Source organism: Triturus cristatus, chromosome 11, assembly GCF_964204655.1.
Source record: "Triturus cristatus chromosome 11, aTriCri1.1, whole genome shotgun sequence".
Taxonomy (NCBI): Eukaryota; Metazoa; Chordata; class Amphibia; order Caudata; family Salamandridae; genus Triturus; species Triturus cristatus.
Window position 1 is genome coordinate 278315862 of NC_140594.1, and position 26988 is coordinate 278342849.

A 26988-nucleotide genomic window follows, 5' to 3' on the forward strand; every position below is an offset into this window, starting at 1 on the left:
GCAATAAGGCTATCTGCACCCCCCCGCCGTCAAAGATAAGCTTGAATCGTATGTCGTCAAGTCATGGTGTGCATCCCCCTAATGTTCCATGATATACACTTAATACCTACGGTGGCAGCCATAACACAGCACTGTAATCACTGCTCAGTCCACCTCCTGCTGCGACATGCTTGACCCCACCCTCCCCTCCCCCTGCCCCAGCATCCTAACTCCCCAAACTCCCATACCCCAGGACAGGCACCCTAAAACTAGTCCCCATCCAAACAAACAGAACAGTCAACCTTGCCATCATGGATAGTGAAGCATGAGCCGACACAAGAGACCCAAAGCCCTCCCGGCTCTCCCCCTGTCAAGTGTGAGTGAACCAACAGGATCCCCTCAATAACCCCCCCCCCATGCCATTCCGTTAAAAGCAACTCCCCTCCGCTCCCAGGTCACATCCCCTCCAATAAACAAACCTGGGTGACAGTACAAGCACGTCCCACCCCCCCAGGCAGGTCCCAATCAGCTAGGCAGGTCCCAATCAGCTAAACAAGTCCACCGTTTGCGGAGTGACCTCGGGCAGCTCATTATCGGAGTCCCCGTTCGTGCTGGTAGCCGGAGAAGATCCAGACCTCTCCAACCCTTGGCTAGAAGCAGCAGAAGCTGGCCTCGAGCCACTTTGACTAATCGCCACCACCGCCTGTACAGCTCTGTCGCGCTCAAGGCGACGATCCGGCGGCGACAGGGACCCCGGTGGGCTCAAGGCAACAGGGGATCGCTTCTCCCCGACACTCCCCGATGGACTCCGCAATGATCCCGCCTGTCGCGTCTCGAGCCAGTGCCACGCGTCCTGCGGAGTGGTGAAAAAGAGGGTACTGGAGCCGTCCACCACCCCCAGCCATGCCGGAAAGAGCATCGCATAGGAAATGTGGAGTTGTCGTAATTTTCGCTTGAGAGTGAAGAAAGAGGTGCGCTGCTTCTGGACCTCTCGGGTGTAATCCGGAAAGAGCATCACCCTGGAGTTAGCAATCTGCAGGCGTTGTTTCTCTCGGTCTTGCTGCAGGAGGTGGTCTCTGTCCCAGTAGTGCAACAATCGGGCCACCATGGACCGCGGGGGCGCTCCCGGCTTAGGAGGCCTAGTCGGGACTCTGTGGGCTCTCTCCAGGGCGAAAAACGGGGATAACCCCTCCGGCGCAACCTCAGATCGGAACCAGTCTTTTAGCTACCGCACTGCATCATTCCCCTCCACCCGTTCCGGAACACCCACGATGCGGAGGTTATTCCTGTGGGAGCGCCCTTCGCTGTCCTCCGCTCTCAGCTCCAGCACTCGCTCCCTGTTCGCCATCTGCCAGTGCTGCAAGGCGGTCACCTTGTCCGGTACGTCCGCCATCGTCCGCTCATTCGCCGTCACCCGTTCCTTCAGCTTCTTGTGGTCATCTTTTAATAAAGCCAGGTCCACACCTATAGTGTCTATCTTGGTCTCGAGGGCCTCCCGGGACGCCGTGATGGCCTGCATTATGTCCACCAAGGTAGGACCACTCGAAGTCTCCGCCCTGGGGGCGTTCGTCGCAGCGTCCTCACCTTCAGACTGGTGCCCCCCATCTTTATCCTGTAGGACAGCAAATCCCCGTCTCCGTGACGTGCGACCCATCGCAATCGCACACCCAGTGCCCCCGGCCTTCAGGCATCCTTCACTCCAGCAACTCCCAAATATCACAGTCAGGGGCAACTTCGGTGCAGCGCGAATATGGAGGCCAGCTACCGTGGCACCAGCAGTCCAGAAGCGTCCAGGGACAAAAACCCGCACCCTCCAGTCATAAGGGTGAACGGGGCACTCCACACAGCCTGCACTTCACAGGGAGCAAACAGTAGTCTGCCAGTGCTCCCCAGATCTCCACTCCTCCTCGGACCCCTGCAGCGCAGTGGCGCTCTCCACGGAGAGCCAACGGCCCACTCGCAGCCCCCCTAGTCACAGCCGCCCCGGGGAAGGCGCCTCCAATCCACAGGCCATAGGCTCGAAGTACCCTGCCACTCCTCCAGCGCCCGCCACTTCCACTAGCACCCCCACAGGGACCCCACTCGCACCACCAGGCAGTCCATTGCGCCCCAAGGGTAAAGTGTAGAGGCAGTCAATGAGGACAGGTGTCACGCCTGGTGAAGAATCCAGAAGCCACGTTTTTGCACAAGCTGCGGCGCAGAGCGGAGCGGGAGGACGCGAGCAGGAGGACGCTGAAACTGTTCGGCCCCGATCGGCTCTTTCCCTTGCTGAGTCTCCCGCTGACTCCCGCTGATTCTCCCGCCGGTGCCAGTGAACCGGGGGTCCCACGACGCTGCCGGAGTACAGAGAGTAGTGTGCTGGCCACGAGTCGGACGAGTCAGCTGAGGGGGCCGCTGTCGAGTGCTGCTTCTCCTAACTAGTCTAATTAGGCTAGGCTGCCCTCCCTGGCCAGACCGGCCAAACCACCCATTTGTCCTGCCTCGTTCACTTGTGAGCTGCAGCAACAGGAGGCGGGCTGCGGCAGCGCAGTGTGGCCCCAGAGTCCCTAAGGCACCATCTAATTGGACTCCATCGGCAGCTGCCCCTCCACACGGACGACAGCACATAGCACGGCGCACTGTGCTCGGTGGTAGGCGCCACAACTAACAACCCAAGCAGACATTGCTGCGGAGTCGACGAGCCAGCGGATTGCCGGACCGCTGGTGCCTGTGCGGTGCGATTCCCTGCCACCACCGCTGCCGTTGCCGTTGCCGTTACTGCCAACTCCCGGTCTCCCTGCAACCGAGAGGAGCGACACGAGGTGAGCAGAGGAGTGGCGGGGTAGAGCGGAGGAAAAACCTGCGAGGGTCGCGGTTGTGGAAGAGCTGCCCGGACCTCGCTTGGACCCGTTTGGTCAAATACGAAAACAGAAGGGAGGAGGAGAGCAAGAGGAGACAGCTACCGCGGAGCCGAGGAGGAGTGGCACATAGAGTGATAGCGGCGGGGCACAAATACAAACCAAACTAACCTCCCTAGCGGAAAACGTTGCAGTGTTGATGCGATGAACAAGTGACCACATTGCAGGAAGTCACCTCGACGTGCACCCACCGGGAGGACTACTATACCCACAGTGCATCACTCCACATAACAGCTAACGCGAGTGAGGACGAGGTGGGGGCGGTCTGGGCCCAGGGCACCCCTCTGAGAATTGAGAACTGATTACTGGCCAGCTACATCTCGCCGCCACGCCCCCCTCACCTGCCTTCATTATCGCTGGAAGACCGCGCATCGCGGGACGCGCGCGGGCGACGCCGGGCCCTCTGTGGCCCTCTGTGACCGAGGTAGGCTGGGCTGGGCCCGGTCATTTACATTTTCTTACTGCCACATTGAACTTGTGTCCGCTTTCGTAGGTTTGTGAATGATTTGTGTACTGTCATAGCTATACTGTATCTCGGACTTACTTGGCCGGTCAGGGACTGACGTCACTCCAGATTTCTTACCAGTTTTACTTATTTACTTTTTTTTTTTTTTTTTTTTTTTTTTTTTTGATTAAGTCTATTACTGTGGAAAATAGTGTGGAAAATGTCTAAAACCCTACGCTCAGGAAGGGTAGTGGGAGAAAAACCTGGCCGAAAAATAACTACCACCTGCACAAGAAACAAATCGGTGAATAACCCACCGTTGAAAGGTCAATGCCAACTACTTGAACTTTGGGATCTAGCTGGTCTAAAAAAATCCAAACTTGTCACGCCAGAAAGATCAGATACTAAAGCTCTGGAATTTCATTCACCAGCCATCATAGACCCCCAACCGCCTCTGGTACAGTATGGGGCCCCACAATCAATGGTAGGGGGGTCTCCCTTACGGGACTCCACAGAGGGGAAAATGATGACCGTAGGTGATCCAGTGCATATACCACCGATCCCTCAGTCACCTATGAATGATAGGCCGGGGGGTGATTTATCTGCACTATCTAATGACCTGGAACTTTGGGGACGCTACGTAAGCCCAGCTAAAGTGGAGTCTTTGGAGCAGTTTCAAGCTTCAGCGGGTGCCACCCCATCGGGGTTACTGTTGTATAGTAGCACCCCTTCGTTAAATGGCCATGAAATATCCGACTTGTTAAATATTTCCAGGAGCCCTGACCTTAATCTCTTGGATAATAGCTGCACTGCGGAAGTACGAGAAAAGCCGATCTCTGAGTTCATGATCGCTATGGAACAACTCCTCGCCTCAATCTTACTGCTTTTGGGGAAATTTGTAGGCAGCTCGGACTGTATTCTTGAATCAGTCACTCAAATTTTAAAGACATTGCTGCAGAAATCGCCTGATATGAGGAAGGCCTCTCCCCCCAAGTCTGAGTATTACTTGTCCGAGGGGAAAACCGGAGATACTAGAGGGGAACTGGATAGGAAGGTTGAATCGCCTACTCTGGAACCTCACAAGGATATGCCTCTTACTGCAGCTCCCAACTGCATCAAAAACACAGTTCTGGAGATAGAGGAGGAGGATAAACCTTTGCCTGGCCCTAAAGTGGTCCAGGAGTTGTTTCCTATTTTTGTGCCTGAGTGCGGAAAAGAATCCCTGGGCGATAAACTGGAGGTAAAAGAAGAAAGGGGAAAAAATGGTAAACAAAAAATTAATAAAGGTAACAAGAGGAAACCAATTCGAAAATACAGAAAAAAAAAGCAGCGGAGGATTATTTTCCAAAATATTTCAGCGGCAAGGGAGAATGATGAAATCAATGTGGAGCCCTCTTCTACTTCCTTAAAGGTGGACATTGATTTGAACTTAACTAGTTTAACCTCTGTAGAGGGGGAAAACGAACAACGTAGTCTGTTTACTCAGGAAGCCATACCGCAAGTAGGGGGCTCTCCCCCATGCTCTCCTTCACGGAGCGCATTAGGAGTGCCAATTTCTTATCCATCTGGGGCTCTTAACCCTTTGGCCCCCCCCCTTTGCTGTAACATTAGAGTCGGATAATTACTGTCCTCCGGCCCGATCTGTAAATATCACTAAGGCCCCGGTGGACGTACGTGTATTAGATTTTGTACCTTTATTTGATACTGACCTTTTGTTAAATAGAGCTTGGCTTCTCAAACGTTTTAGTGAGGTTGAAAGTCTCTACCATATTCAATCTAGAGACATAGAACTGGTGTCTCTGTTGGGTGGAAGTAGGGTATTGAGTATACGGGTGAAATTTTATTCGCCTATTATAACAAACTTGATACTAGAACAAGCTGAAAATTTTCAGCGCCTAGGCATTGACATTCTCCCTATCTCCAACCCAGGCAAGCCAAATCTTTTATGTAACCAGGGGTTTGGGGGTGGTGAGCAAAACGGGGTAACCTCTCCCCTTAGAGACCTAAAAATTTGGGTTTCTAGGGGAAAACGCTCAGTTTCGCATGTGAAGCCACTTCCACTAACTGAGAACTCTTCACTCATAGATGATAATAACCGGTGGAATTGGCTCCATAGTGCATTATCAACAAAAACAAAGGATAACCCCAAATTGTTTCACCATCTTTAACACCGCATTAAAAATAATTTCCTGGAATGCGGCTGGATTCCACAGTTGCCCAGAGAAACTTGCTTTTTTATCTTCTCTGGGTGCGGATGTATTGTGCATACAGGAAACATGGTGCATTGATATGCTAACTCCATCAAAAGATTTTTATGTCCTGGAAGTACCAGCTGCGCCCTCTAAGAAAGGGCATGCCAGGGGGGGGATTGCCTGCTTATTGTCAAATAAAGTGCAATGGAGATTCTCCCATTATATTGATCCTAGTAGACTTTTCCACACAATAACTCTAGAAAATCTGTTCCATAATGGTGAAAAATATCCTATGGTAATTTTTTAATGTGTATATACCCCCTGAGGAGCGTTTTAATGATAGTTTGCAGCAGGTTCTCCGATATATTGAACAGATAAAAAATTCCCCATCTTCCCCTGTAATTTTGCTTGTAGGTGATTTAAATTGCAAAATTTCAAATGCTAGTCTGAAACTCTTCAGGAATAAAGTTAAGGAAGAGGTTCACTTTATTCCCCAGACGCTTTTCCCTGAGAACTTGGTGACAAATAAAAGAGGGAAGATTTTGTTAAAAGAATTAGCGATTGGGGATGGTATTATTTTAAATGGAAGATTTCCTTCTGACGTCCCCGCTAATTATACTCATAAATCCCCCTTTGGGTCGTCAATTTTGGACTATGCTATAGCAGACTATGGCCTGTTTCCCCATATTCTGGACCTAAAGATTATACCTACGTCACTCAGCGATCATAGTATATTGTTTTTAACAATGTCTTTAAATTCTTTGAATACGGCGTCTTGGTCGCTTAATGGCAACGAGGCTACCTTCCATGCCTCTTCTGGAAGGTGCTTCTGGAACGTTGCCGCCATTAATGGGGTGCAGGACCTATTGGCCGATACCCTAATGGTAATAAACGAGTGGAATGGTAGCGAATTTGTTTATTTTGAAGAATTTATGCGAAAGATTTTATTGTACGCAAAAAAAACTGTTCCCCCTAGGAAAGGAGAGGTAGTCCCCAATACATTGCGTACCCTGAATAGGGAAATAAATAAACTAGTTCGCGAACAGTATTTAGAAAGGGTTCTGGATTGTGGGAAAGAAATTGCCAGGTTAAAAAGAAAGAGAAGCAGACTCAAGAAAAAAATTAAAAAGGAAAGGGAGGATGAAGTCTGGATTAAACTAAGGGAATCTGCTGTACATGGTAATATTAAAGACTTTTGGGCAATAATTGGGAAGGGATGCGGTACGCGCCATACCCCCACCCCCATTCCTATACCAGAAGAGGTATGGTCCTCTCATATCCGAGAGCTCTATGCAGGGAACGGGACCACAGGTATTGATAATTCCATATATGCTGCCCCTGAAGACCTGGTTTTCCTTCCCTCAGAGAAGGAAATCGAGACGGCTATAAAAAATATGCGGCCCTCTGGGGCCATGGGAGCGGATGAGCTTCCTATGACGGTCCTCAAACAAGATCCCTTAAGTTGGAGCAAAATTTTGTACCCCTTGTTTAAGGCGTGCCATCTCTCCAAATTTGTGCCTGTGTCCTGGAGAGGAAGTATTTTGGTCCCTATCTTTAAAAAGGGTATAAGGGATAGCCCTAGTAATTACCGCCTGATTGCACTCCTCGACTCCATCGGAAAGGTCTTTGCGAAATGTCTCCTTAGATCTCTTTCTGATTGGGTCGAGGACGGCAATATTTTGCCGTTTGAACAGACTGGTTTCCGAAGGGAGCATGGTACGCTAGATAACCTGACTGCCCTTCAGGTGATCACAGATAAATATGTCCAGGTGAGAGGAGGAGTGGTATATGCCGCCTTTATTGATTTCTCCACAGCGTTCGATAAAGTAGATCGTGGAACGCTGTGGAGAAAACTGGCGACGCTTGGTGTCCCTACCCCCCTGTTGGAACTGGTGCGGGCTCTGCACACTGAGACCTGGTGCAGGGTCTTAATGGGGGGCGAAAGGGGGCTTTCGGCCAAAATACCATCTCGGAATGGCCTTAAACAAGGCTGCTTATTGGCACCCCTTTTGTTCTCCTTATATACGGCTGACCTCCCTGCTGCCGTGTCTGCCAGTGAGGGGATTGGCCCGATGATAGGAGGGACTCCAATATCTTGCCTGATGTATGCCGATGATGTTCTGATTCTTGACTTGACTCCAATTGGTCTTGCAAATCGGCTACAGGCTCTACAGGCCTTCGCTGGTGAGCATTACATGAAGATTAATATTACCAAAAGTAAAGTGATGTGTATAGCTGGTAAGAAGAAGTGCCGCTCGACAAATTACGGTTGGGCTATTGGAGGGCATAGATTGGAGGTCGTAACTTCCTATACTTTTTTGGGAAAAATATTTTCGGCCAATATGAGTGAGAAACTCCATATAGAGCACTGCTCCCGCAAAGCTCTTGCCCATGGCAATGGGTTAAAGTCCTTATACCATGCAACGGGGAAAAGACACTTTTCCAGTCTTCTAGAAGTTTTTAGAGTAAAAATCCCCGCAACTATCTTGTATGGTATTGAATTAATAGAGGTGAAAAACTGGGACTTCTGCCATAAGATTGAGGGGAAACTCTTAAGATCCCTCTCGAGTCTAAACAATGCTTGCCCACTAGCCGCCTGTAGGCTTGACTTTGGACTCAGGAGTTCCTGGGTTCAGGGTCTATGCGCCCTAATAAGATGGGTGGCCAGTTTGGCTAGAGCGCGAGATGGCACCCTGCGAGTTCTCCTCAAAAATGAACTTTTGGGCAATTTTAAAGAGTTCTCTAAACTCGTAAGCAACTTTAGAAGGGCTGTAAAGATACTGAAACTTGATGAAGGTGTTCTATTCTCCTACTCCTCCACGCAGTTAAAACATGTCCTCAAGGAGGCTTCGTGGGAGTTTTGTTTCCGCTCCGATAAAAAATCAGTTAGTGATAAAAGGAATGTGGAACCTCTCATCTCCTCCTATAGGTTGAAACAGCCACAACCCTATGCCCTATGGAATCTACCGCATGGGATACGTAGGTTTTGGTTTTTGTTACGCTATGATTTAATTCCACTTAATCTACTGTTATCCAAATGGCATGGCACTTCTGCTTTGTGCAATTTATGTAAACTGAACACCCAGGACTGTATGCATGTATTATTGATTTGTCCTATGTTACGTAATTTGCGCAATCGATGGCTAAAAGTAATTTGTATCCGCCTTAGCATTGTCACTTTAAAGGATTTCCTTCATGCAGTTTATTGTCCTCCGAACGAAATGTTCTGTTCTTATATTTTTAACTTTTTTAAAGGATTTTTAGCTATTTATTAATATCCCTGGTGATATTTTGTCTGTCCGGCTTTGTTAGATTGATTTTCTGATGTATAGCTATGACGGGTTGAATTTTGTTTTTAAATTCTTGTATTTTTTTGTGTATTTGTTGTTGTCTATTGTATACGTTTATGTGGCCCTCTTGAGAGCCAAAACATAATAAATAAATTTGAAATTTGAGGACAGCAAGACCCCAGGCACCAGCAGCTCCAGCGGGACCACGGGCAAATTCCGCCACCAGCAGCGAGGCCCACTTCCAGATAAGGGATCCTCTTTCCGCCAGCCGGCTCTCGTCGCCTCCAGTCCGCCGTGCCCCCCACTCCTGAAAGCGTCCACCAGCACAGCAGAGTAAAGCAAAGTGGGAGGCAGGCAGCAGGCCCGCTCCGCCGGCTCACCAACGGCACCCTCACCGCAGTCACCGCGCCGTGCAGGTCTCCTCGCCCGGCCGTCACGGGGCTGCCATCTTAAGGCCAGGCATCAGCCCCGGTCGCGGCGCCTCGCCCGTAGTAATCGCCGCTGGGTCAGCTCCGCCATCATCCGCCACACGCCTCCACGGAGGACTCGCTCCTAGGCCCCCAGCGATGCCCAGGGCAAAGTCCGGCCCCCAGAGAGCAACGGGCCACAGCGCTCTCAGCGGCCAGGTTCTGCCGCCATCTTGCGGTGCCGCTGCCAGTCACACAGCGGGGAGAAGAAGGAATCCGCTCTCTGTCACCAGCAGGCCCCCGACTTCAAGGGAGCACCCACTGTCTCACCAGGCATTCCCCATCATTCTTAGAGGTAAGAGGCCCCGGTAATCTTCAGGATAACTGTCAACAGAGGGAGGCCACTGAGGAGCTCCGGAATCCTCGACCTCCTACATCGGCGCCAGGCCACGCCCCAACTAAATACCCTTCTCCACCCTAAACCCTAAAAATACCCTTGCCACACAAATACCTTTCTCCACCCTGAACCCTAAAAACACCCTTGCCTCCCAAATACCCAAATCCACCCTACAAATACCCTTGCCACCCAACACACCCTAACCCTAAATACCCTTGCCACCCTAAACCCTAAAAATACCTTTGCCACCCAGATTCCCTAACACAACCTAAACCCTAAAATGGTCATCGTCACCCAAATACCCATACCCCCTAAACACACCCTTACCACCTAAATATCCTTACCCACCCTAAACTCTACAAATACCATTACCACCAAATACCTTTGCCCATCCTATATCCCAAAAACACCCTTGCCACCCAAATACCCTTACGCACCCTAGACCATAAAAAAAACCCTTGCCACCCAAATACCATTACTCACCATAAGCCCTAAAAATACCCTTGCCACCCAAATACATTCACCCACGCCAAACCCTTAAAGATATCCTTGCCACCTAAATACCCCTACCCGCCCTAAACCCTAAAAATACCCTTGCCGCCCAAATACTCCTACCCACCCTAAACCCTAAAAATACACTTGACACCCAATAGCCCTTACCCACCCAAAACCCTAAAAATACCCTTGAAATCCAAATACTCTTACCCACCCAAAACCTAAAAAGGGGAACAACCTTTACAACGCAACTTTTACAACGCACTACCTTTACAACGCATTTTTTACAACGCATAATCCATTACAACGCATGACATTACAACGCATGACACTACAACGCATTTTTAAAAACTACCTTTACAACGCATTCCATTACAACGCATACTACCATTACAACGCATACCATTACAACGCATAATATTACACTACACTATCCAACACTTACCCTACTGTTGCACCCCCTGGAGTTAGAATAGTAATTTTTACCCCTATACTATCCAACACTTACCCTACTGTTGTACCCCCTGGAGTTAGAATAGTAATTTTTACCCCTATACTATCCAACACTTACCCTACTGTTGCACCCCCTGGAGTTAGAATAGTAATTTTTACCCCTATACTATCCAACACTTACCCTACTGTTGCACCCCCTGGAGTTAGAATAGTAATTTTTACCCCTATACTATCCAACACTTACCCTACTGTTGCACTCCCTGGAGTTAGAATAGTAATTTTTACCCCTATACTATCCAACACTTACCCTACTGTTGCACCCCCTGGAGTTAGAATAGTAATTTTTACCCCTATACTATCCAACACTTACCCTACTGTTGCACTCCCTGGAGTTAGAATAGTAATTTTTACCCCTATACTATCCAACACTTACCCTACTGTTGCACCCCCTGGAGTTAGAATAGTAATTTTTACCCCTATACTATCCAACACTTACCCTACTGTTGCACCCCCTGGAGTTAGAATAGTAATTTTTACCCCTATACTATCCAACACTTACCCTACTGTTGTACCCCCTGGAGTTAGAATAGTAATTTTTACCCCTATACTATCCAACACTTACCCTACTGTTGCACCCTCTGGAGTTAGAAAAGTAACTTTTACCCCTATACTATCTAATACTTACCTTAAATGCAATTTAATATTATGCGTTGTAATGGTATGCGTTGTAAAGGTAGTATGCGTTGTAATGGAAATGCGTTGTAAAGGTAGTTTTTAAAAATGCGTTGTAGTGTCATGCGTTGTAATGTCATGCGTTGTAATGGATTATGCGTTGTAAAAAATGCGTTGTAAGTGCATGCGTTGTAAAAGTGTGCGTTGTAACGACATACATCCACCTAAAAATACCCTTGCCACCCAAAAATTCCTACCCACCCTAAACACTAAAAATACACTTGCCACCCAATGGGCCTTACCCACCCCAAACCCTAAAAATACCCTTGCTATCCAAATACCCTAAACCCTAAAAATACCCTCACCACTTAAATACCCCTACCCACCCTAAGCCCTAAAAATACCCTTGCTGCCGAAAAACCCTTAACCACCCTAAATCCTAAAAATACCCTCACCACTTAAATACCCCTACCCACCCTAAACCTTAAAAATATCCTTGCCGCCCAAAAACCCTTACCTCCTTAGCCCCCAAAATACCCTTTATATATATGTACATGCACACTTACCTGTGACATACTTACATTTTCGTTGTAAAGACATGCATGGTAAATGTATATGTGTGGTAAAAAAGTTCATGGAAAAGGCAGTTGCGCACCTTGGTAAAGGTATTGCGTGGTAATGACCGCGTATATAGGGTGTTTTCCCCATAGCTTGCATGAGTTAGAGACAAACGCATGGAGGAGGAGCAGAAGGATGAAAGGCTTAACTGTGGCTCAGAATTTTTTTTTTTCTTTCCAAGGACCAAAATTGCACCTTAGATCTCAAATAAGGATTAGGTCGGCTGAAGTACAGTTACATCGCACTGCCCTTATCAATGCCACAATTACTGCGATGTGTAGATGCTATATCCCTCCAGTTTAAACCATCTACAGCCCTCTCATGTTTTTGCCAAGCAACTGCTGCATGCTTCAAATATTTAAACAGGCTGGTTTTGTTAGTTTGGATATGCAATACTGCTGTCAGTCAAAATATTATACTGACTGAGTTTGGCACAGTTAAGGAAAGCATGTAAAGCGGGTCTGATTTTTCTTCCAGCAGTCTGATGGTAAAGGAGGCGTTGGAAACGCACCCTTCGGGGGTGGGGGAGGGGACATCCTTCACCTCGAAGTCTATGAAACGATGTGCCTTTACACCGCAGTCAGTACTCCGACATTACCACGTGTTCCTTTACAATGCAAGTCGTTACTTCGACTTGCTTTAGGGGATGCGTTGTTGGATTGGTGTTGAATTCCAACACCTTATCTACTGATACACTGACTGGAGTTGGAATAGTAATTTATACTATTCAAAAAGTACAGTGAACCCCCTAAGGCAAGTCATAGTAACGACTTGCATGTTAAAGAAATGCGTGCCAACGTCTCAGTCGGGGTACTGACTGCGGTGTAAAGGCATGTGTGGTAAATGCATACAGGGTTCTGTCATACAACAGTCATAGGATGGTTAAGGATCAGTGAATGTTTATTATCCATCCAATTATGCGCTATTGATCGAAATCTGTGATCATACTGGAGAATGACGAATGTCTCTTCCTAAATTCAGTCTGATCACAGGTACAGATATCAAGTATGTGAGACCACCACTGTGCTTTTTGTCAACAATATTTTGGGTTTAGGTTCTATTTAGGTTAAATTGTGGGGTTCCAAATAATTTGCTTCCCAAAAATGTAGGCAACTCGTGCACTGCCAGGGAGTCTCACTTAAACGTATATCGCTCGCACAATCTATCCCAACGGAATACATGTTGTTCGCTTGGGTCCAGTTCTTATGTTATCACAGAGTGGGAATTATCTAAATGCATTTCAGGACACATTCATTCATGCCTTGATCCTGACAATACCGTACATGTTTATGACATTATTGGTGTATTGGACTGATACATACTGTGGGGTTCGATTAGGAAGGATACATTTAAGTAAATTGACAGATTATTAGGTCCATTATAATTAATGGTTTGGTGAAACGGGAGAGGACATGACACATATTGATCTGCATGATTGGTATTGGTTACCCATTGGATGAATAAAAATATGAAATCCATCTATGTGTACAGAAGACAAAAGAGTGATGTAATAGCAGTATGTTCAAAAGAAATGATCATCCAAAAGATGAATAAAGTGTTCCCTAGGGTTATATAATCAATTAATAAAAACAGTGACCCTCTTAAAACCAATAGACACAAATCAAGGATTATAATGACTGCTGTTTACATGTTAGAAGAATATGAGAACTACACGACATCTAAGTTTCTTAGCAATTGTTCTTGTTATCTGAAGTAGGGGTGGGCGGAATTTGCGAAAGCGACTTTCGCAAATTATCGCGAAAATGTTAAAAATCTCCGCAAACAAGCGGAAATATCGCGAAGATGCGGAAGTTTTTATCCCGCCCGTTCGCGATATTTTTTGCATGGTTGCGGGTCGCTAACTTACCCCTGTGGTTGCTCGCGGGCGCGGCCATCTTGTTTTCAGTTGTCTCGCGGTGCATGATCGCGAGAAAAAAGACGTGATCGCGCGACGCATGACGTCACTGCGGACGCGAACTGTCGCGAGACAGCGCAAATGGCTAAAACAATACAACATCTCATGGAGAACGCGACCGGATCGGGAAAACTTGTCGGCGAACGCGGGGATTCAGGTAAGGCGATCGCGCGCGCGCGAGAATGTATTATTTTACAGCGCGAGCAAGAACCAAATTATCGCAAAGCTGCGGAATGCGGAAATTTTGACATTTCCACGCTCTCCGCGGAACGCGGAAATGCCAAATTATCGCAAATTCCGCGAACGGAACGGAAATTTTGCCCAGGCCTAATCTGAAGTACGTATACTAGGACCCTACCGCAACACTTTAATAACTGAATTTGAAACAGTATAAAGGTAACTGAAATTCGAAAACAAAATGTAACTCATTTAGAAAGAAAGAAAAGGGAAGCAGAAGTGGAACTGAAAAAGGTGAACTGTATTGCACAGATTATATTAAGATATCAGATAGTTCAAAGGAAAGACAATAAACATAGTATTTATTGATTTTAATTTTCCTCTATAATATTTCAACCTTGAAAATGTTCTTTGGAACAAATGTATTGGTTGGTTGTATTTTATCGCTTGAAGTAATGAAAGAACAAATGATTTATTGAATTAAAGGTATGAAGGGTATGAAGGGGGCGAATATCCTTGGCTCTTGTATTACAGTTTGGAGAAATATAAATTAACTCTGGCTTACATTGAAAGAAACACTGTACATACTAGAGTACGTTTCCCATACTTATAGGATCTCACCTTGCGCAGCATGGCCTCGGATTTCTGCAGATCAAAGTTTCTGGCTGAAATATAAGAATAGAGATTAACTGGGGGAATAGCAGCAGCTTGTGAGACTTTAGGCAGGTCAATTCCAATGAAACATCTGCCTTCAGTTACCCTCATTTCCAGTTTATTATCCATTATTCACTCTTTGTCAACCAGCAATCATGATTAAATCCCATGCTTCATGCTACCTCGGTCTGGCAGCAAGCCCAGGGCTAATGTGAATAGACCGCGTGTGACCCATAGAAGAACGCACCATTTATGAGCAAATCGCCTACAGTTATGTGGTTAATTGTGTCCACAAGAACAGCTTCCCAACACCACGCAACTACAGTTAGGTGCAGTAACTGGCACGAAATAACACCCTCAACACCATCCACATTGCGTTGGCTGCTTCACATTATAACCCAAAAAAACACCCACCAACCCCAATAGGTGTTAACTTTAGTTATCTTGTCCATGCTATGCCCAACGGGGTGTTACCAATACATGGCCTTATTGTGAACGTGGTCGACAAACAGCATACACCCTGGAAGCAGTTGGACACGCCTGGAATACATGGCTTGGATGGCACTGGGGTACTCACATCTTTAAAGCCACAGACAGTGGCATCATTATGCAGCTTGAAAATCACACAGGCTGATGGCCCGGCCATTGCATGGAAGAAGGAAAGGTTTTTTGCCTGTAAAACTAGTTCTCAGTCATAGGAATCTTTGATGAATCTAAAGGGAGACTGAGATATTTAGTATCCATGGATATCAGAAAAGATTCTATGGCGAAGAAATAAGGAGTTCCTGCCTTCACATTACCAAAGGGCAGAGGAACACATACGGCATGCTGAAGGAGACACCAGGTGCTGAAAACGCATAGCTTGGAAGTTAAGGCTCCAATACATTAAGAACAATACAGCGCATGCTATGGAATCCAAGAAAGTACTTAGCGGCACCCAGCCTGGAAGCTACACGTGATCCCACCAGAACACAGCGGCGGCTCCTTCACAGTGCGAGAAGCAAAAACATAAAATGGTAATAACTTTTAGTTATTATCATTTTATGTTTGCTTTGCGGGTAGGTGGGGCTTCTCTGCTCTTCAAGCAGGGCAGGAGAGGAGTGGTGTGCCCACTCCTGAGTGCACAGAGATTGTTTGTTCCGCCCAAAATAGTCATGCGCACTCCCCTGTTCTCCATGCAGGCTGCATTGCAGCCTGCATGGAGAACATGCCCACCCCTTCTGCCCCTGGCTGAGCGCCGTGTTATGACGCTCCAGACTAATCACAACGCTGCTGTAGCATTGGGATTGGCTTAGGGGAGGGAGCCTGACTGCCTGCTTCATGTGCCTGTCGGAGGCAGGAGAGCAGGAGCCGAGAAGACGCTGGACCCAGCCTCGAGTTAAGTTTTTAAAAAAATATATATTTTTTTAATTATGACTACCCCGCCACCCGCAAGCCATGCCGGCTGCACCTGCCAGAACACATAGTACAAAAACAAGGGGCACTAGTAGATGGCCTTCAAATAATATAATACTGCTTCCTAGTCATGAAGGAACTCAAAAAGATTCAGCCATTTATTCCACAGTCATCTAGGCAGCTGCTGATTCAAGCATTGATTATTAGCAGGCAGGACTACTGCAACGCATTGTGTGTTAGCCTTCAAGGTTAATTTAAACAGAGATTGAAGTTAATCCAGAGTGCTGCTGCCAGATTTGTACTTGGTCTCCATAAATCTGAAAATATATATTTATGCATCTCAGAAAACGTCATTGGCTCCCAATGCATAAAAGACGCTGGCTCCAGGCCCTCTGCCTCTCCCATAAAGCCTTTTATTCGGCTCTGTATATGAATTATATTTACACCCTGTTCAAAAAGTACCCCCCAGGATGCTTCGCTCAGCCTCGCTCAAGTTGATGGTCGTTACTAGTTTTCTCAAAACAAGACTGGCGGGCGCGGTTTGTCAGTAGTTACTGCCCAAGCATGGAATTGTGGCGGCCCCCACTGGGTCTGAACCGAATTAGTTCAAATTCTGCAATGTCTCAAAAACACATTTGTTTCATTATTCTAGGTACAATCTGTTTAACTGTGAGCTCAGCGCCAGGACAACCTCGGGTAGTCACGCGCTTAACAGAATAGTAATAATAATCATCTCTGGGGAGACAGTCTGCACTGCTGCTCCCTCCGCCCACCTCCCCACCCACCACACACCACCCGCCTCTCCCTCTTCCTATCACACTTACATCTCCCCAATGCTTACCTCTGAGCCATCGCAGGAGGTAATAATCGTCCTGGGCTGGGAGTCCAGGCAGCACATCCTTGATATTCTCTTGGAACTAAGGAGACAGAAAGTGCAGCAGGCGGTTTAATGTGCAGAAAGGGCTGTTGAAGGTGTACAGTTCTGGGGCTCTAGGCCCCCATGAAGTAATAGTAACAACACAGACACAGTAATATAGTTAGTGGAACTGGCCCAGGGCACGTGCACCCGGCCCCATTTATTACCAGGGTCACATGTCCTGTGACGGCTGAGTTGGGTGGGCGTGGGGTGGAGTGTAAGCCAGCCCCCGGGGAGTGGCTGACACAGCAAAGACTAGAACAGTGACCAGCAAGTCACTACATCCCTCTCAAACTTTATTAAAACTGGAACAACAAGTCCAACCTGTGGGTGAGAATAAAACAACAATAGAAAACTTCCACTGAATCTATTCAGCTGCTTTCAGAACAGGACAATGGTACAGCTGCAGCTAGGATCACCAGTTCTACTTGGCACAGTTCAGTGGTGCACTGCTGATCCATTTCTCCCTGGACTCAAGGTATGAAAGTTTACAACCAAAGTCTATATGCACAGTTTACGGGGACAGTGCATGTGGAGTGGTCGTGAATCTGGAGGATGTTACATCTTCACAAATACGTCCTGGCTCCATGAACCTCAAGCCTCCGACAACGGATGACATCCTGGTTGTTGTTGAGTCTTCCACAGAGGCAGCAGCGCTTCCAGCTGCTGAATGGTAGAGTAATTACAGACATCCTTCTCGCACCAGGATGCCCCTCTCACAGGTATTCCCCTCTCACAGAATGCCCCCGAGGTCCTCTTCACCAGGGTTCCACTGTACTGGGTGTACTTCGCCGTGTCACTCCAATGCCATACTCCAGGTGTTAGGCGTCAGGCTTCATGCATCGTGTGTAAACTACATCTCCCAGAATGCTCAGGGAGAGATGTTGGTTGTGTGCCATCTCATACTGCTTTGGGATTGGTCAGGTGACGGGGAGGTTCTTAAGCCTTCAGCTGCTGTGCCTCAGTGCTTGGCTTTCCTCTGTGTGAACCTTGCCCTGCCCCTTGTTTGGAGTCACTGTTTGGATTACCTGTTTAAAAATCCTGTTTTACGGATTATCGCTGGTGTCTCAGTGGCTGCTTGCGCTTCAGAAGCTGTATTCCTTTTTTTAATATTTCCCTGAGCGCGAGGACGCGCTTCTGTTTATCACTGTGCTTCATTTCGTGTCCTGCGTGCAGTCTACGCTTTCCAGACACTAAGCTACAGCGCGAGAACGCACTGCATTCCTTATCGGAGCGTTTTCTTTTTCTTCATTGGACGCGCAGCCATTTCCCTTTTTAATCAACACGAGTACACATTGATTTCCCCTCACGCTACCGTCTCCCTTGCAGGACACACTACTTTCCCCCACCTTCTTGCCTTCCCAGACGCGTATGAGGCGCTGAGTCAGCCTCTATTGTTTATGTCCTCTTTTTTTGGCATTAAAGCTCTGTTGGATCGCCGGAACGCTCATAATCAGCTGACTGGTATCACGCATTCCTTTTTCACTAGTCCCAGGATCGACTGGTGGTTATTTCACAATTTCAAGAACTACACCTTGGAGAATGGGCAGACGTATGCCCTAGGATTGTTTTTAGGTCTCGCGAGCCAAAGGCTCGAAGAGACATTTTATATGTGGGATTTTCAAAGTGCTACCCACACTCTTTTGGCTGGCCTAAACCTTGAGTGCACGATCACATGCACGTGCACAGCTGCTCCTCTGCTCATTGCGTTCCCCCCTCCCTTCTCACCCAGCCCTTTAATGCTCTGCTCGATTACTTTCACTTTTGCCGCTTTGATGTTTGATCGCAAACGCGATCACTTCCGCTTGTTTCCTTTTGTTCCCCCCCCCCGCCCCCTCCCGAAGTCCTTCACTTTTCATGGGGAAGGTTACTTCCCGCCGTCGTCGCCCCTCGTTAGTGCTTGTTTTTATTATCGATATTGCCCCCAAACGCAATACCATTACTAACATCTATAGGGTCCTTTATTTTCAAACCGCACCCAGGCGTCGCTCATAGTCGATATTTAAAAGCCACCGCTCTCTTCTCAATTTTTGCGTATACCAGTTTTCTAGGGCCGCACTTGCACAATTGAGCCAGCTGTTCGTTCAGTCCCGGCTGACCCACTCGGCGTAGTGTGATCTTCGGCAAATTCCCCCTGCATCCTCATCGTTTCACGGATAGCATTTGCAGGCTTCGCAACTGAGCCGTGCGCTCTGCAGAGGTGGACTGTTTCTTTCTTAGGTAAAGCATGCCAGTTTTCTTAATGCATGTGTATTTTTTACTTAACCTATTATTGTGCCTTCTGAAACTGCACGCACTCTTAGCTTACAAAAACATTGTTGAAATTCGTCGGCTGTTGCAAGACACGGTGTGTATGTGTGTATGGCAGAAACAAACATAATCCTAAAATTGTATTTAATAGGTGACATTCCTTGCATGTGAGGTGTGGGTACAGAGGGTGTCGCAGCTTCCCCCTCCAGATCCTAAAGCCTATGGGGAGTACTCGGGAACTTGCTAGGGCAGGGCCCTGCTGTAGAACAGGACAGCGAATAACTCACTTTTATGCTCGATAGTGATAGAAACAGTGTGTGTGTGTTTATAGGTGGGTCGTGTGTGTGTCAGCATGTATGAGAAGTGAACGTATGGCTGTGTATGTAATATGGGACGTGTTTTATGACAATTGGATTTGTGGCTGCTTTTGTGTGTGATTGTGTGCTTTTGTGTTTCTAGCAGTATGTGTGAAAGTGACTATGTGGCTATGTTTTTACAGCAGCTCTCTAACGAATGGACGTGTGACCGTGTGTGTGATTGATAGTTTCATAACAGGTGGGCGTGAGACTGCTTGTGTTTGATGTCTATGTATGCATCAGAGTAAACATGCGGCTATGTGTGTGTATGGTAGCATGTGTGACGACTGGGTGTGTGGCTGCATGTGTGTGTTTGGAAGTTTTGCCATTAGTCAACGTGATGTTAATTGTGTATAATTTGCAGAGTCTGTTTCCAGCTGTTAGTGAACCTGAGTAGTGCTTGGACATTAGAACTTGCCCTTGATGTATGTTTTATTTATACCATGTACTTGTGGAATAATAGATCCACTTCCTTGTCTCTATAAGGAGAATGTATTCAAAATCACTAAGGAAAAATAAATGTATATTTTAAATGTAAAACGCAAATAAGTAAGCTTCATTCATCAAGGGCAAAGGCATAGCGCAGCACTCCTGACATCCCACTGCCGCCATCAGCCTCTTCGCCATTCCTCTTCCTCTCTTGCTTGTTAGATCTCGCTTTTTGAAAATCACTCCTTTGCGCTTTTCCCTACACCCTCTTTTCTGTTCATCTTCCAGCACTTTTCCTTTTAATACTTTCTGACATTCCCTCTGTTCTATATCTCACTATTACTTCTTTATTCTTGTCTCCAATTTCCTCCAATTTCCTCATTATCTTTCGATATTACTAAATGTATGTTCCACCGCACACTACTCCTTTCTTTGGCTCTTTCTCTTTCTAACATCTATTTCTACAGTCACATTTATGTAACTCTGTCCTATTTACTTTTTTTCATATCCCTTTCCTCTATATTAACTTTTCCACAAGCTTTCTCTTTCTACTGCTCACTTTTACTTGTTTCCTCTTATTCCCTCTTTCTGTCTAGCTTCTCAGTTGCAGAAAACCATGCTTTCAACAAATCACCCTTACCCTCTCCTCGCCTTCTTTTCATTTATTCCCCTGTGAATGTAGTCTTTTACTAACGTTTTCCTATTCCAAAGTGCAGCCTCGGGACGGAGGAAAAAAGTTCTAAATACAAACAGAAACAAGCATTTGCAATGCAATAGGTCTCGCATTTACGCGAGTTTAAGCTATTAGCATTGTAATTAACAATGCCTTTTATTAATGTTTTAAAAACAAAAATAATAGGCATTGTCATTTACAATGCCAATAGCTTAAACTCTCGTAAATGCGAGACCTAATGCATTGCAAATGCTTGTTCATTTTTCTATACAGTTGGCTGAGAGAAAGACTACACCCTCTGCCTTTCTACTTTTAGATTGAACAAGAGACCTGCCTCTGGAACTTTTATGAATCGTCTTCTGAGACAACAACCAGTCTTACATCAAGTAAGTGTGGGATGATACACAACCTAAGTTCCCTGTTTAAGTTTTGATTGTGCTGTATAATCCCTAGACATCTGTTTCTTAGGTTAATGCTGCCTTTCTATTTCTTTGTCATTTTTATGTAGAACTCCCGTGTTTAATTGGACTGGACCTTCTCCATACTGGTGGCGCTTGGGTATTTTTTGATAGTCCTCCTTGGTCTCTTCATTTTCTGGAGATATTTGCATTACTCTAGTGTGTATACGAGTCACTGGGGAGGCTGTATCTCTGGGGAAGGGAGGGGCTCCCTCTTCGCTCCTGGGGAACGGGTACTTCTGCCTGGGAAATCAGTCTCGGCACTATAGAACCCGACACCAGGATAGTGGAGGAAGCGCTAAGAGTACACCTACAAATCCCTCGATCCACCTGGAGGGAAGTTGTTTCCAGATCAGCCTACTCCTGCCATGCGGACTCTGGTGCACCAGCATTAATAGGATGGTCTTTGGAGGACCCAGCTTACGACAAGAGATCTCCGTCTTCCTGGGACTTGTGGGGAGCTGGTGTATACTCATCTCTCTTTTCAGGATCCCGCTATCGCCGGTAATCCCTGAGGCCCTTGCCCCTGGATCGCCACGGTCTGGTGTGGAGTGGTCGGATCCTCTTCTAGATCCCATGTCCAAGGTCACTCAGGACGTTCGAGCAGGACCACAATCCAGTCTCCCATGCGACCCCAAAGGTGGATAGTACCAATTGTCCAGCTTGCTCTCATCTGCAGGTGCCAGGTTTGCTTGGTGTAACCGAAGACTTCTGGACAGCCAGCCTCTCATGGTGCCACAGATGTTACAGGGGTACTGTGCTTCGCTCCCAATGTTCTTTCACTCAGTCGTCTTCTGTACCTTGTGGTGTGCCAGATGTCTGATCACACACTTTGCACTTCTTTCTTTTCTATTTTTGGAATTCTTCTGTGGTGGCCTCATGCCACACAATTTCATTTTCCTTGGCTTTCACTTTGTGTTACAGTCTGGTCCTATCTTGTCTTACTCTTCTTCTATAACCAAGCCTCTCCATGTGACGTGTACTTCATACGGGTCTCCCTGGACATGACCTACCCCTAGGACAATGCTTTCTCCTTGTCCAGTGACCAGAACCCTTGTCGTGACCTTCTTACTTTCACGACCTCTCCTAGGTCTTCATCCTTCAACTTCAAGTCAATCTTCATCTTCTCTGACCTCTTGGAGGTCATCTTCTCTGACTTCTTGCAGGTCATCTTCTCTGACCTCTCACAGGTCATCTTCTCTTGAAGATGCATTCCTGACGCCTCCATTCTACACTGATGTGGCTCTCTCCTTGCAGCCTCCACTGGGCTGGCTTCACAGTATCTGTCACCCCTTGGGACAACCTGGGCCCTCTTCTTCTCAGGGCTCTCACTCTCAGTCTCCAGCCGGTACTGTCATTTTCTCGAATCTGGTCTTCAACGCACTTCTGACTGTGCGCCCTCCTTTTGTCACTTGAGGGCACTCCTCCTGGCACCTTGTGCGCACCCAGTGGCATCCTTTTGCCACTGGGTGCGCATACCACGCTCTTTCTTCAGCCCTGCGGGGACTTGCCCCCTGCGGCTGTTGCCCTGAACCACACCCTCCATTCAGGTGCAGTCTCTACTGTTGTGCTTACTGCTGTTGTGACCACCCATGGCCACTAGCTGCCACTACATTCCTTCACACAAACCCATGGCAGCCTTTCCCGTCAAGGTTCCCTTCCTGCCAGTGCACAACTAAACTCCACTGGGGGGGGGGGAGATGGGGGCTGATGCGCAGCAGCCTTTCCTGTCCTGCAGTCCACTTCTCTATACTCAGTTTTCAATTGCCACTGGCTCTCAGCTGCCTTCCCTCTTAATGTTCCCTTCAGGGCTCACTTGCTGACTGGGATTTAAGTCCTTGAGCTTACATGGCATGACCTGTTCTTGTGGGTGTCTGCTACTTCAGTCTCAGCCTATTCACCCCCCACCCCCCTCCCCATCAACATGGAGCCACAGCAGCTGTCTGTGTGCTGCAGTGTGGTTCCCTTGCACTGTCCCATACTAGTCCTTTTCTTTTTTAGGTCTCGCGAGCCAAAGGCTCGAAGAGACATTTTATATGTGGGATTTTCAAAGTGCTACCCACAGTCTTTTGGCTGGCCTAAACCTTGAGTGCACGATCACATGCACGTGCACAGCTGCTCCTCTGCTCATTGCATTCCCCCCTCCCTTCTCACCCAGCCCTTTGATGCTCTGCTCCATTACTTTCACTTTCGCCTCTTTGACCCTTGCATTCCCCCCTCCCTTCTCACCCAGGCCTTTGATGCTCTGCTCGCATCTCCCTCCTCCCTGGGCGTGAAGGGAGACAGAGCCATCCTGCTTGGTTAATGGCTTTGCATTCCAATGTGTTCCCGTAGTAAACATGCCCGAGGCCCCAGCCGAGCACAAGGGTCACGGAGACATTCTCTTTACCCTCGTTAGTCCCTTATCTCTATTTCCTTCAGAAGCTCCTGCTTTCCCTACCTTTCTGCCCAGCGATTTGCTTGTTATTTTTGGAGTTTTATATAGTGCAAACTAGACCCCACACATCGGGTATCAGAGCGCTTTACATGAGCACCAGTTTTGTTACAGATTGACACATTAATTTTTGTTACATCGTCCTTGCCGAGACTCGAACCCGGTTCCCCCGCTCCGAGGTCCACCGCTCTAACCCTAAGGCTACATGCTTATGTTAGCCCCATACAATCATTGGGGCACCCTATAGCAGCAACTCTATTAAGAGCACCCTTTTGTTACCCCTTCATTTTACCTGCACATTGTTTCCCAAAAGTTGTACCAATTGTAGGGAGCCTGAGGATGCGGGGAAACCATCAGCACAAATTAACAATTTCCAGTGTCCATCCTCAACTTTCCTGCATCCCTTCAAGGTTCAGTCAACTTGTTTTAATTTGCGGCAGAGACGGCGGCACCGAAGTGGTTACTTCGGAGAGTGCGTGCGGAACCGTCCGGTTGGGCGAGTTGCGGATCGTGTAAAAGTTGTACCAATTGTAGGGAGCCTGAGGATGCGGGGAAACCATCAGCACAAATTAACAATTTCCAGTGTCCATCCTCAACTTTCCTGCATCCCTTCAAGGTTCAGTCAACTTGTTTTAATTTGCGGCAGAGACGGCGGCGCCGAAGTGGTTACTTCGGAGAGTGCGGGCGGAGCCGTCCGGTTGGGCTAGTTGCGGATCGTGTTGGTTTGTGTATCTCGAAGGCACCTCTCACCTACAGCAGCTTTGGGACGCACCGCCAGGAGCCCTGAGCCGCGAAACGATGCCGTAAACGTCTATTCGCTATGTCGGTTTATATACATTTTTTTGAGGGGAGAGCTTAGAGCTGAAATATCTATCTCGGCACTCTTTTCTAGTTTTAAGGCTATGTTTCACGGCCATTGCTGCTATAGACTGCCCGCCCTAGGTTTTTGCATAACACTAATGCGATTATGAGGGAGTTCGATGTCGTTAAGAACCAGGCGCGCAACACCCATTGGACTCAAAGGGCTTCAGCCCCCCCCCCGTCGTGTGTGGCAGCCCGGGATGAGACACCTTCACGGGCAAAAAAGTAGCCGCACCCGAGCACTTCACAGGTCTTTAAAAGACCATTTGCATGTTAATGAGGCCTCGCTGTTGTTTCACCCCTTCTAAGAGCCCCTGCAGCTCCACTCTGCCTATTGCTTACAGTTCAGCCCCCCCCCGAAATTTTTGCTCAGCCCCCCCCGAAATTTGCCTCTTGTTGCGCCTCTGTTAAGAACTAATTGGAACTTATTTCTGCTTGTTAGCAGTACATTGAACAATTTTCACAGCTCGGACGCTCTTATTTTTAAGTTCAACCAACTTTTCTGTTTACATTCGGACTGAACACGGCTCTCTTCGGGGTCCATTATTTTCCATGTGCTACTGGTGCCCACTGGATGCGTTTAAATAGCAATTTGTGTAACTTTATCGTCCCAGCCCTGGCACTTTTCACTTAACCCTGCCATCAGTCAGTCTACTGTATTGTAGAATTTGTGTAGCGCTTTCCTGCCCGTTGATATTCTCTGTGCGCTTTCTGTTAGGTGGAATGTGCAGCTCCTCCGCTTGTGTATGCACGGTAGAGTGTTTATTAGCACAGTTTATGTGGGAAGTATTTCGGTGACAAGCCTCGGGCCAGGAGACGTGCTCGATACCTGATGCAACCGATCTCCGCAGCACAACTTTCTTGGGGAACTCGAATCCCTTCCTTTCAGTTGTACATTATAACTTCATTCATATCTTTACCAGTAATGTTGGCATGTTATTGCGAATATTGTTAGGAATGTCACATTATCGGTCGGACAAACATTGATAATGTTGGGAATCGCAAAGAATGACTAAAATGTACTCCATAGGAGTGAGCAGAACCTCCAATAAGCATAAAGCAAACAGGAGGGCAGTATTGTACAGCAGCATTTGTATAGCGCTTACTCCCCGTATATGAGGCACTAAAGCGCTTAATTCGCCCTGATGTCAAGCTTCACCTATACCCGAGCCTCTACTGGGAGTGTTTTCTTGTCGTGTGTGATGACCACGAGGTGCACCTACAGTCGTATGGGATGCAGCGCCTGGAGGTGTGATGGGTGAGGGTTTGTGTGAGAGAGAGACACGCAAATTATGAGGACTCACCAGCTTAGCCATGGGGGCAGCGGGGTGCTGTGGGCACGGTCACCAAAACCGGGGGTAAATCACAAAAGAGCCAACAATACATATGCCGGGCGGAGGGGTTGTTGAAGGAACAAAAGGACACCTGCGAGCTAAGGATGGGAATTGGTGACCTAACCAGAAGTCGTGTACCATTTTTCTTTATTTATTCAAGTGTTTTTTTTTTTTTAAGATGGGGATATTGTTAACTACTGAATACATACACCCCATGATGTAGGGAGGAAGTGAAAGAGCAATTGAGACCTGAAACCCGAGCAGAAACTACACAAACTTTAGACCAGTTATCTCTTACAGGCTGAGGTACAGATTGGCACAAAGGCAAAAAATGATGCCAGCGAGGTCCTCCCAGGACTGGAAACAAGCATCCTAGGACCGGTTTCGGGGTTTCACCCCTCTTCAGCCAGGATAGCTTGATTCCAGTGGCATGGAGCGCACGGGACCCACGTCTGGGCATACCCGTCCCACTCGGGGCGACAAATGCAACAAGCATTTGCAATGCAATAGGTCTCGCATTTACGCGAGTTTGAGCTGTTGGCATTGTAAATGATAATGCCTTTTATTTTTGTTCTAGTTTTAAAAACATAAATAAAAGGCTTTGTCATTTACAATGCCAATAGCTTAAACTCGCGTAAATGCGCGACCTATTGCATTGCAAATGCTTGTTCTTTTTGGCGCTGTTGAATATTGACACTAGGTGGCAGTGCTGCACTATTCCCAGCGTGGGTCGCTGCAGCTTTCCTGACGCTGCGGCCTCTCTTTGGAAATACTAAAAATACAGGACACTCTCATTGCCAGTCCCAGCTCGGTGCCATGATGCCACAACTCTTCACTCCTCCCATGGAGTGCCAGCCTGGTGGGGTTTGAGACTCCCAAAGCTGCCCGACTCTGATTCCATCTTTCACGAGCGGGACCCTCGTGTTGCACCAAGCTCTACAGCGGCCCCACCCGCTTACTTAAGCCTCACCGGCCGCCGGGTAAGGCCACGACGCAGCACGCCTTTTCGTTGTCTTCTCAGGGTGCGGGGCATCACCTCACACAGGCACATGACCAGCCCCGCCCCTTCATCGCCAGCTACCTCACCGTTACTGGCTGAGAACAGGTCCACTCCACTGCAGCCTACCTCACTTCTGCTGCTGGCCACTCATTCACGCCACAGGGCGCCTCTGTTCACAGACACAAGAGCGGCCATGTGGTTCCTTTGACGGCTACGTCATCGTGCAGCAGTATCCAGTCTCTGCTGGACACACAGCACTTGCTACTTTTTTTCCACAATGCAGTCCGCTTC

General features: G+C 47.6%; 1 protein-coding gene across 5 annotated transcripts in view; it reads right to left on the bottom strand.

Moving 5' to 3' along the window:
* The window catches only part of LOC146784025 (SEC14-like protein 2), a 418275-nt gene that overhangs the window by 278087 nt on the left and 113200 nt on the right, over positions 1–26988 (bottom strand). For all 5 annotated transcript variants that reach the window (XM_085635841.1, XM_085635839.1, XM_085635840.1 and 2 more), the window contains 2 exons: positions 16828–16903; positions 14559–14602 (listed from right to left, as the gene is read on the bottom strand). In XM_085635841.1, the coding sequence (XP_085491967.1) occupies positions 14559–14570 (12 nt within the window). In that variant the 5' untranslated portion in view covers positions 14571–14602; positions 16828–16903. The remainder of the gene's footprint in view (positions 1–14558; positions 14603–16827; positions 16904–26988) is intronic.